At 41.7% G+C, this 12,666-nt stretch overlaps 1 protein-coding gene across 1 annotated transcript in view; it reads right to left on the bottom strand.

Annotated features, from left to right (window-relative positions):
* Nucleotides 1-11,658, bottom strand: part of OSTM1 (osteoclastogenesis associated transmembrane protein 1) — a 36,924-nt gene extending 25,266 nt beyond the window's left edge. Inside the window, exon 1 of the mRNA XM_059942007.1 lies at nt 11,171-11,658. Coding sequence (XP_059797990.1) covers nt 11,171-11,575 — 405 coding nt within the window. The 5' untranslated portion in view covers nt 11,576-11,658. The remainder of the gene's footprint in view (nt 1-11,170) is intronic.
* Nucleotides 11,659-12,666: the final 1,008 nt, after the last annotated feature.

Genomic DNA, 12,666 nt, shown 5'->3' with positions numbered 1-12,666 from the left:
TCATGAGTCCTACAGGTACAGTATTAAATTAAATACCATACGTTAATCACTTAGCACAATGTCTGGCACCTAGTAAGTAACTGATATGTGCTATTTCACCTAGCGACCTGTTGCCAACAAGAAGTGCTCTAAGTGGGTGTAGCGGGCTAAGTATAACCAGTTACTTAAGTAGAGTCTTCGTAAGTGGATGACTGGATATTTTAAAAATCAATACAGATACAAACTAGGGGCCTGAACCAAGATGGCGGAGTAGAAGGACATGCTCTCACTCCCTCTTGTGAGAACACCAGAATCACAACTAGTTGCTGGACAATCATCGACAGAAATACACTGGAACTCACCAAAAAAGATACCCCACATCCAAAGACAAAGGAGAAGCCACAATGAGACGGTAGGAGGGGCACAATCACAGCAAAATCAAATCCCATAACTGCTGGGTGGGTGACTCACAGACTGGAGAACACTTATACTACATAAGTCCACCCACTGGAGTGAAGGTTCTGAGCCCCACGTCAGTCTTCCCAACCTGGGGGTCTGGCAATGGGAGGAGGAATTCCTAGAGAATCAGACTTTGAAGTCTAGTGGGATCTGATCGAAGGACTTTGACAGGACTGGGGGAAACAGAGACTCCACTCTTGGAGGGCACACACAAAGCAGTGCATGCATCGGGACCCAGGGGAAGGAGCAGTGAACCCAGGGGAGACTGAACCAGACCTACCTGCTAGTGTTGGAGGGTCTCCTGCAGAGGCAGGGGGTGGCTGTGGATCACCGTGGGGACAAGGACACTGGCAGCAGAAGTTCTGGGAAGTACTCCTTGGCGTGAGCCCTCCCAGAGTCGGTCATTAGCCCCATCAAAGAGCCCAGATAGGCTCCAGTGTTGGGTGGCCTCAGGCAAAACAACCAACAGGGAGGGAACCCAGTCCCACCCATCAGCAGTCAAGCAGATTAAAGTTTTACTGAGCTCTGCACACCAGAGCAACACCCAGCTCTATCCACCACCAGTCCCTCCCATCAGGAAACCTGCACAAGCCTCTTAGATAGCCTCATCCATCAGAGGGCAGACAGCAGAAGCAAGAAGAACTACAATCCTGCAGCCTGTGGAACAAAAACCACATTCACAGAAGGATAGACAAGATGAAAAGGAAGAGGGCTATGTACCAGATAAAGGAACAAGATAAAACCCCCCAAGAAAACTAAATGAAGTGGAGATAGGCAACCTTCCAGAAAAAGAATTCAGAATAATGATAGTGAAGCTGATCCAGGACCTCGGAAAAACAACGGAGGCAAAGATCGAGAAGATGCAAAAAATGTTTAACAAAGACCTAGAAGAATTAAAGAACAAACAAACAGAGATGAACAATACAATAACTGAAATGAAAACTACACTAGAAGGAATCAATAGCAGAATAACTGAGGCAAAAGAACGGATAAGTGACCTGGAAGATAGAATGGTGGAATTCACTGCTGTGGAACAGAATAAAGAAAAAAGAATGAAAAGAAATGAAGACAGCCTAAGAGACCTCTGGGACAACATTAAACGCAATAACATTCACATTATAGGGGTCCCAGAAGGAAAAGAGAGAGAGAAAGGACCTGAGAAAATATTTGAACAGATTACAGTCGAAAACTTCCCTAATAGGGTAAAGGAAATAGCCACCCAAGTCCAGGAAGCACAGCGAGTCCCATACAGGATAAACCCAAGGAGAAACATGCCAAGACACATAGTAATCAAACTGGCAAAAATTAAAGACAAAGAAAAATTATTGAAAGCAGCAAGGGAAAAACGACAAATAACATACAAAGGAACTCCCATAAGGGTAACAGCTGACTTCTCAGCAGAAACTCTACAAGCCAGAAGGGAGTGGCATGATATACTTAAAGTGATAAAAGGGAAGAACCTACAACCAAGATTACTCTACCCGGCAAGGATCTCATTTAGATTTGATGGAGAAATCAAAAGCTTTACAGACAAGCAAAAGCTAAGAGAATTCAGCACCACCAAACCAGCTCTATAACAAATGCTAAAGGAACATCTCTAAATGGGAAACACAAGAGAAGAACAAGACCTACAAAAACAAACCCAAAACAATTAAGAAAATGGTCAGAGGAACATACATATCGATAATTACCTTAAACGTGAATGGATTAACTGCTCCAACCAAAAGACACAGGCTTGCTGAATGGATACAAAAACAAGACCCATATATATGCTGTCTACAAAAGACCCACTTCAGACCTAGGGACACATACAGACTGAAAGTGACGGGATGGAAAAAGATATTCCATGCAAATGGAAATCAAAAGAAACCTGGAGTAGCAATACTCATATCAGATAAAATAGACTTTAAAATAAAGAATGTTACAAGAGACAGGAAGGACACTACATAATGATCAAGGGATCAATCCAAGAAGAAGATATAACAATTATAAATATATATGTACCCAACATAGGAGCACATCAATACATAAGGCAACTGCTAACAGCTGTAAAAGAGGAAATGGACAGTAACACAATAATAGTGGGGGACTTTAACACCCCACTTACACCAATGGACAGATCATCCAAAATGAAAATAAATAAGGAAACAGAAGCTTTAAATGACACAATAGACCAGATAGATTTAATTGATATTTATAGGACATTCCATCCAAAAACAGCAGACTACACTTTCTTCTCAAGTGCGCATGGAACATTCTCCAGGATAGATCACATCATAGGTCACAAATCAAGCCTCAGTAAATTTAAGAAAATTGAAATCATATCAAGCATCTTTTCTGACCACAACGCTATGAGATTAGAAGTGAATTACAGGGGAAAAAACGTAAAAAACACAAACACATGGAGGATAAACAATACGTTACTAAATAACCAAGAGATCACTGAAGAAATCAAAGAGGAAATCAAAAAATACCTAGAGACAAATGACAATGAAAACACGACAATCCAAAACCTCTGGGACACAGCAAAGGCAGTTCTAAGAGGGAAGTTTATAGCTATACAAGCCTACCTCAAGAAACAAGAAAAATCTCAAATAAACAATCTAACCTTACACCTAAAGGAACTAGAGAAAGAAGAACAAACAAAACCCAAAGTTAGCAGAGGGAAAGAAATCATAAAGATCAGAGCAGAAATAAATGAAATAGAAACAAAGAAAACAATAGCAAAGATCAATAAAACTAAAAGCTGGTTCTTTGAGAAGATAAACAAAATTGATAAACCATTAGCCAGACTCATCAACAAAAAGAGGGAGAGGACTCAAATCAATAAAATTAGAAATGAAAAAGGAGAAGTTACAACAGACACTGCAGAAATACAAAGCATCCTAAGAGACTACTACAAGCAACTCTATGCCAATAAAATGGACATCCTGGAAGAAGTGGACAAATTCTTAGAAAGGTATAACCTTCCAAGACTGAACCAGGAAGAAACAGAAAATATGAACAGACCAATCACAAGTAATGAAATTGAAACTGTGATTAAAAATCTTCCAACAAACAGAAGTCCAGGACCAGATGGCTTCACAGGTGAACTCTATCAAACATTTAGAGAAGAGCTAATACCCATCCTTCTCAAACTCTTCCAAAAAATTGTGGAGGAAGGAACACTCCCAAACTCATTCTATGAGGCCACCATCACCCTGATACCAAAACCAGACAAAGATACTACAAAAAAAGAAAATTACAGACCACTATCACTGATGAATATAGATGCAAAAAGCCTTAACAAAATAGTAAACAGAATCCAACAACACATTAAAAGGATCATACACCATGATCAAGTGGAATTTCTCCCAGGGATGCAAGGATTATTCAACATACACAAATCAATCAATGTGATACACCATATTAACAAATTGAAGAATAAAAACCATATGATCATCTCAATAGATGCAGAGAAAGCTTTCGACAAAATTCAACACCCATTTCTGATAAAAACTCTCCAGAAAGTGGGCATAGAGGGAACCTACCTCAACATAATAAAGGCCATATATGACAAACCCACAGCAAACATCATTCTCAATGGTGAAAAACTGAAAGCATTTCCTCTAAGATCAGGAACGAGACAAGGATGTCCACTCTCACCACTATTATTCAACATAGTTTTGGAAGTCCTAGCCTCGGCAATCAGAGAAGAAAAAGAAATAAAAGGAATACAAATTAGAAAAGAAGAAGTAAAACTGTCACTGTTTGCAGATGACATGATACTATACATAGAGAATCCTAAAGATGCCACCAGAAAACTATTAGAGCTAATCAATGAATTTAGTAAAGTTGCAGGATACAAAATTAATGCACAGAAATCTCTTGCATTCCTATACACTAATGATGAGGAATCTGAAAGAAAAATTAAGGAAACACTCCCATTTACCACTGCAACAAAAAGAATAAAATACCTAGGAATAAACCTACCTAGAGAGACAAAAGACCTGTATGCAGAAAACTATAAGACACTGATGAAAGAAATTAAAGATGATACCAACAGATGGAGAGATATACCATGTTCTTGGATTGGAAGAATCAATATTGTGAAAATGAGTATACTACCCAAAGCAATCTACAGATTCAATGCAATCCCTATCAAATTACCAATGGCATTTTTTACGGAACTAGAATAAAAAATCTTAAAATTTGTATGGAGACACAAAAGACCCCGAATAGCCAAAGCAGTCTTGAGGGAAAAAAACGGAGCTGGAGGAATCAGACTCTCTGACTTCAGACTATACTACAAAGCTACAGTAATCAAGACAATATGGTACTGGAACAAAAACAGAAACATAGATCAATGGAACAAGATAGAAAGCCCAGAGGTAAACCCACACACCTATGGTCAACTAATCTATGACAAAGGAGGCAAGGATATACAATGGAGAAAAGACAGTCTCTTCAATAAGTGGTGCTGGGGAAAATGGACAGCTACATGTAAAAGAACGAAATTAGAACACTCCCTAACACCATACACAAAAATAAACTCAAAATGGATTAGAGACCTAAATGTAAGACCGGACATTATAAAACTCTTAGAGGAAAACATAGGAAGAACACTCTTTGACATAAATCACAGCAAGATCTTTTTTGATCCACCTCCTAGAGTAATGGAAATAAAAACAAAAATAAACAAATGGGACCTAATGAAACTTAAAAGCTTTTGCACAGCAAACGAAACCATAAACAAGACGAAAAGACAACCCTCAGAATGGGAGAAAATATTTGCAAACGAATCAACGGACAAAGGATTAATCTCCAAAATATATAAACAGCTCATGCAGCTCAATATTAAAAAAACAAACAACCCAATCCAAAAATGGGCAGAAGACCTAAATAGACACTTCTCCAAAGAAGACATACAGATGGCCAAGAAGCACATGAAAAGCTGCTCAACATCACTAATTATTAGAGAAATGCAAATCAAAACTACAATGAGGTGTCACCTCACACCAGTTAGAATGGGCGTCAGAAAGTCTACAAACAATAAATGCTGGAGAGGGTGTGGAGATAAGGGAACCCTCTTGCCCTGTTGGTGGGAATGTAATCTGATACAGCCACTATGGAGAACAGTATGGAGGTTCCTTAAAAAACTAAAAATAGAATTACCATATGATCCAGCAATCCCACTACTGGGCATATACCCAGAGAAAACCATAATTCAAAAAGACACATGCACCCCAATGTTCACTGCAGCACTATTTACAATAGCCAGGTCATGGAAGCAACCTAAATGCCCATTGACAGACGAATGGATAAAGAAGTTGTAGTACATATATACAATGGAATATTACTCAGCCATAAAAAGGAACGAAATTGGGTCATTTGTTGAGACGTGGATGGATCTAGAGACCGTCATACAGAGTGAAGTAAGTCAGAAAGAGAAAAACAAATATCGTATATTAATGCATATATGTGGAACCTAGAAAAATGGTACAGATGAACCGGTTTGCAGGGAAGAAATTGAGACACAGATGTAGAGAACAAATGTATGGACACCAAGGGGGGATAGCCGTGGTGTGGTGGGGGGGGGTGGTGGTGGGATGAATTGGGAGATTGGGATTGACATGTATACACTGATGTGTATAAAACTGATGACCAATAAGAACCTGCTGTATAAAGAAAAAAAAATCAATACAGAATAAGCTGTATGAGTGGTCAATGTGAGGAATAGTTCAGTTGAGGAAGACATCAGTGTAGTTGGGAGAAATAAGGAGAGTTCATGGAGAAAGCAGGATTTGAACTAAGCCCTATACTAAGAAAGGGAAGAAGGTTCTAAAATGGGGTAAATAAAATGATCGAGGGGTGAAAATAGGAATGGTTATGTAGTATTCAGGGAGTATTCAGGAGGCCAGTGGAAGTTACCTCTACGAAAGTAGAGGCAGTATAGGGAGAAGTCAGGGCAAGGTAATGAAGGGTCTTGAGGGTTATGAGAGTCACACAGTGGGAAACTTTTTAAGATTTTTGAGGAAGATGGCATGAAAAGCAGAGTTTGGAGAGCATAGGTCTATATCACAATATGTAGGGTGAAGCAGGAGACTAAATAGACTATTTCCATAGTTCATGTATAATGAGAAGACAGTAGCAACAGTGAGAATGGAAGGTAAGTGATGAATAATCCCAACAATGATGATGTACTTTTGAATACCTAATGGTTCTAAAAGCTCTAAATGTATAACTCAATTAATCCTTGTAACAACTCTATGAAATAGGCAGTGGTATCCTTTTGGATTCAAACCCAGCCTCTTTCACTGCATGGCCTTGGGTAACTTACTGAATCACTCTGAGGCTCAGTTTCCTAAAGCATGATATCCACCTATATATGTCTAGGTTCCTCATCTGGACAAAAGTTCCTTTAGGATGGAAACTTTGTCTTATATCTTTGTATTCCCAACACCTAGCACATGACAAAAAACATTGGCCTTTGGTTTATATTTAGAACTTTTAATACTCAAATCTGTCACAACCACTTAGCAGAAACCTAACCACAATGAATCCAACAATCCACTTTCATCATGCCTATTTGGCAAAATGCAAACAACCAAGCAGATTATTTCCACAATAAATCCATAATCCCAAACTGTACTCCTCACTTGCCTGTCTGCTCATTCTCCCCCCTTTAACAGCACTATTGCAATCTTCTCCACTCTCCCTTGAAACTCTGATATCCCTCTCACCCTTTACTCTCAAGTGAAGATCTAGCCTCCTGGTTGACAGTGAAAACAGAGACCATCAAGCTGAAACTCTGATCTGCCTACCCCTCTACACCCAACCTCTCCTTCTACCCTCCTGTTAGAGCGCAGAACGTGCCTGCCCCTGTCAAAGGCTCATCTCTCTCTCTCTCTCTCTCTCTCTCTCTGTGGATGCCTTAGATCTCAACTACTCTGCCTTCTCAGGAAAACTGACCTTGTTTACTTTCCCACTGTTTTCTATATCTTCACTCTCTCTATAGGATTCTTCCTATCAGCATTTAAACATGTTCAGGTCTCTCCCATCTTAAGAAAGGAAGAAGGGAAGTAGAGACAGAGGGATGGAGGGACAAAGGAACAAAAAGAAATTAAAAGAAAATCCCTGAGTCTCAATTCCTCTTTAGTGACCTCTCTTTCTTATCTCTTCCTTATGGCCAAACTTTTAGTTGTGCAGTATCACAATTCCCACTTCCTCATCTTCCATTCACTATTTAATCTACTTTAATCTTACTCTCACCCCCAAGTGCTCCCTCAAAATGGCTCTTATGGCACCAAGAATGCCAATGTTGATAGATTCACTTCTGGTCCTCTCAGCTGGATTTGACACAAATAACCACCCCTTCCCTTTTCCCTTTTATAGGACAGCACATTCTCCTGATTTTTCTTAATCTCTCCGACTCTTCTTTCTTGGTCTCTTTCAATATTTTATCCTCTAACCAAATCTTCAACCCAGCATTTCTTATGTATTCTCACTTCTTACTCAAACTCATCATACCATGGTTTCAAACACTACTTTTAAGCTGACTACTCCCAAACCGATTATCCCCAATCCACATCTCTAGACATACATATTCAACCACATATGCAACATCTCCACCTAGATGTCTCATAAACACCTCAGAATCAACAAGTTCAATATCAAGTTCATGATCTTCCCCCACCAAACAGGTTCCTCCCTCCATCTTACTAAATAGCAACCCTATTCACTAAGCTGCTCTTATTAAAACCCTGGAAATCATCGTTCCTTTCCTTCACATTCCATATTCAAATAACTACCAAGTTTTGTCAGTTCTACCTCCTAAATATCTCTGAAATCTATCCATTTCTCCCCGTCACAATGGCCCACATGTAGCCTAGCCACCAACATTTCTCACATCACTGCAAGAGTCTCTTAATTCATTTCCCCACACATACTCTTTCCCTACCCTCCCCAGTCCCTGTCCCCTCCATTTTCTCTCATGTAGCCATAATGACCTTTTAAAGTACAAATCGGATCATATCATTCACAGAATTAAACCCTTCAGTAATATCACACTGCTTTAAAATCAAAGACTAAAACCCTTAGTACTACCCTATAGGTAATATGACCTGGCACCTGCCCACTTCCTCAGGCTCAGATCACTAGTCTCCTCCTGGTTCACAGTGCTTTAAGTTCTTTCTAGTCCTCAAATACACCAGACTCCCATTCAGAGTCTTCACACCTGATACTTCGTTACATGTATACATTCTCTCTCCTCCTCGACCTTCTCAAATTTTAGTTGTCACCTTTAATCACTGACCACTTCTATCTACTCCCAGCTGATCTTGAATGCTCAAGATCAGCATTCTTGTTATACGTTTTGGTGGCATCTGGGATTTTTTTCTTTGCAACACTTAACAAACCTGAATTAAATAATTACTTTTATAACAATATGTTTAATGTCTGTTTCCCCTACCAGACTACAAGCTCTGCTCATTCACAGCTATATCCCTAGTTACTACCACTACCCTGCACATAATAGGTACTCAATAATTTTTTTTTTTAGTGAATGAGAAGCACTACATTTTCTGATCTCCAATGAAAGACATAGATTACGTTATGCTATGTTCCAATTTTCTCCCTATATTCCTAACAATTTATTAATCTACACTAAAACTATGTTGAACACTTCTAGATACATACCTCCAATCATAGGTAATATATATATATATATATATATATATATATACACATATCTATATGTCTATCCATCTGCTTATATAAATTTTAAACAAACCAAGTATAATAAGATGAAGATTAGCAATTGAGAATTTGGGGGGCCAAAGCATCCTGGCAACCACTCTGGTGATGCTGAACAGCTCAATGAAACTACATCTCTATTCAGTTTAAATTAAAGAAGAAAGTATGACTCTAAGTAAGAGGGAATCCGTCAATTCTACTATTCAGGTTTCACAAATCACTGTATTCTTTACCTTGAGATAATAAAACTATATGGAGTCCTTGACCCAGTAATTCCAAGAGGAAGTGACTAGAAAATAGAATTCTCATCAGATAACTCTATTACAGTTAAATGAATCAGCTTGCTGTACCACAGAAATAGCTTGCTAATTTCTACCTTTGATTCTTTTTCTCCTTGTTATAATCCCCTCCTCTCAATCAATCCATGGACATGGATTCATCCTAAAGAGGTGAGAAAGAATGACTCACAGTCATTCTGGCCACAGAACAATGCACCTAATTGCTTAAAACAGAATATGATGCCATATCATATCCTGCTGTAGTTGACAGGGACAAGTCTTTGGTGTTCTACTTTAAAATCATGGTGAGATATACTATATATATATGTATACACACACACACACACACACACACACACACACACACACATATATAGCCCTTGCTATACCCAGTAGAAGTATGCCTGAAAAATACTGCATGTAGGCCTACATTTACTTAAAGTACCTTGAAAAGTAGCTCTTTACAGAGACCGGCCACAGAATTTATTTAATGCAAATAAATTCCCTATTTTTGTAAAAAATACATATTTATGTCAAGTAATATCAGGCTGACAAAGTAGGATGCAACTCTATATGTTTATATTTTGTCAAATCAACTATGATTTATGAAATAATTCCAACCACATTTTCATGAGACTTTTTTTCTCAGTACAAGAGGAACTTTCCACTCCATAAACGCAAAGTCATTTCTCCTGTTTTTCCTTTACAAGGCATATCCAGCCCATACCTCATGACTCCCGCCAGCCCTGACACTCTAATCCTTTCCTACTCTAGCCCCTATAAGGTACTTAGGAACAAGGACATGTCTCTGTGCCTGCCTGCCTTCCTTCCTTCCTCCCTTCCTCCCTTTCTTTCTTTCTCTTTCTTTCTTTTAATCAAGACCCTCACAGCACCAACCACATGACCAGAAGAGCTCTAAGAGTACCAAGAGTGGAGGGCAGATTTACCATTTTGTAAGATTTTAGTTCCCATTTACTGAGAACTATTACTATGTGTAGTAATAGTTTTCTCAGAGTTCCTCTCACACCCATCTTACAGATGAGACAACAGTTACAGAGAATATAAATTGCCCAGAGTACACCTCGAATAAGCAGAGAAGAACTGGTCTCCTGGCAGAATGGCTCCAGGCTGTATTAATGACTAAAATGAACTCTCATGCATTATCTCTTTTTATTTTTTTAACAGTCACATCTGGCAGCGGCTTTTCTCTATTCTACAGAGGAGGAAACTCCAAGATAGACTCCAAGGTAATTAATCCAAGGTCAAACTGCTAGAAAGTGGTGGATCTGAAAATGCCTGGCTACAAAGCTCAAGTTCCTTACCACCAGCACACTATAGTTTCCCCACTCCACCTGGGGTTTCAGGAAAGAGTCCTTCCTGGGAACTCCAGGTGGAGATGGGAAGAAGCTGCGGCAGACTGGGGGGGAAAGAGGTGAAGAAAGGTAGAGTTGGCGTGCAGAAGCCCCAAGAAAACTAGTCATACCTATCTGCAAATATGTACCAAAAGATGCCCAACAGCAGCCATGGAAGCAAAAATCCAAACCCCAAGCCCCATAATGCCACCCACTTTTCTGATGCCCCTAACTCCACAGTCCCAATCCAACCCCCTTTTCTCACAAATGGGGAAACTGAGCACCCCCCCACCCCAAGTTAACCATCATTCCATCCTCCTCCCTTTCCAACAATCCACGCCAGAGGTCCCGGGTGTGCCTTCTACCCACCCCCACGGCTCGGCTGATGTTGTCCATCTTGCTGGCGACCTGTTGGAAGAGGGGATAGCAGGTCTGACAGAGGCGCACCGGCCGGGCGCCGCGCACTAGACACCCGGTCAGCTCTGCGCTGCTGTTGGCGAAGTCCAGCAGCAGCTCCCGGCACTCGGGATCCAAATCCGGCAAGTCTGGGGGTAGTGACAGTGGCCCCATCCTTCCGCCCTGCAGTAGAGCCAGGGACAAGTCCTCCACCTTCAGCAACTGCTCCTCCGACAGGAGGTCGTGGAGGACCCGGTGGGAACTGCTGCCCAAGGAGAAGGTGCCCAGAGCCAGCCCCGACCACAGCAGCGCCACCAATAGCAGCCGCAGCAGCAGCAACGATGACCTCCGCCGCGCGACTGTCCGGTCCGGGTCCATCGCGGGGTTCACGAACCCCAAGGCGCAGACCTCCACCTCTCCGCCCCTAGTCTGTGCTGCGGACAGCGGCCGCTTCCGGCTTCCTTGGGCGCAGGCCGCGAGCAGGGTCACGAGGCGCGCGCGTCACGGCCCCGCCTCCGGCGCGCGGCGCCCCGCCCCATTGGCTGCAGAGAGACTCTCGCGCAGCGGACCGGCGCGTGTGCGGGAGCGCGCCCACACGGGCGGTTTCGCGCTCTCATCCTGTGCCAAGCGCCTGACCGAGGGGCGCGCGAGACCCGGGTGGCGTCGGCTGTGGAGCCCCGAGCTGAGGCTCGCCTGCCCTATGAATACAGGCGTCGGCCGCTTTTAGCCGTTAAAGCTCGGGGGTCTTGCCCTCGGTTGCCCACCTCTTTAGTTGTTCGCTGAGTTCTAGAAGTCTGAGGAGTTATGTGCCACAGAAAGACGGACGGCCTCCGCCGTGGGAATTACGAGTGAGTTCCCTGAGAAAGCCTGCTGGCACATGCCTTGGCAGGTTTTTTTTACTTGGTATTTCTCAGTATAATTTTCCCCCTCAAAATATTTGGAAAGAGTAATGACGTGTGTTGATTATTTTTGATAGTGGAGCCTAGCGGCTTACAAGCTTTTTTTTTTTCTTAAACTCAGCTGTGTCAGCGCTGTCCGATAGACTTCTTGAGGTGATGGAAAGATTCTGTATCTGCGCTCATACGGTAGCCACTAGCCACTTGCGGCTGTGGAGCACTCGTAATGTGGCTACTGCCATCGGGGAACTGAATTTTTAACTGTATTTAATGTGAATGTAAATAGCCCTATCTGGCGAGCGGTGCTGTGTCGGACAGCGCCGGTCTAAGTTCTCTCACTGTGTAGCCTGGTCCTTGGGTGGCTAATGTCCAGGTTTCCTTGCGACTGAAGGGGTTCCTGGGGTGCAGCACAAGCCTGTATCCCAGTGCAAAAATCTGGAAAATCCTCGCCAAACCGCTCAATTTCAAACTCCTATCCAGTTTCTGACAAGCCCAGGGCAATCTTTGGGGACACTCTGAAAAGCGTCCTGATACCACTACTGGGCTGTAAAAAGAATTTAGCTAATGACCTGG

Source organism: Balaenoptera ricei, chromosome 12, assembly GCF_028023285.1.
Source record: "Balaenoptera ricei isolate mBalRic1 chromosome 12, mBalRic1.hap2, whole genome shotgun sequence".
Taxonomy (NCBI): domain Eukaryota; kingdom Metazoa; phylum Chordata; class Mammalia; order Artiodactyla; family Balaenopteridae; genus Balaenoptera; species Balaenoptera ricei.
This window is presented reverse-complemented; position numbering and strand designations above follow the sequence as displayed.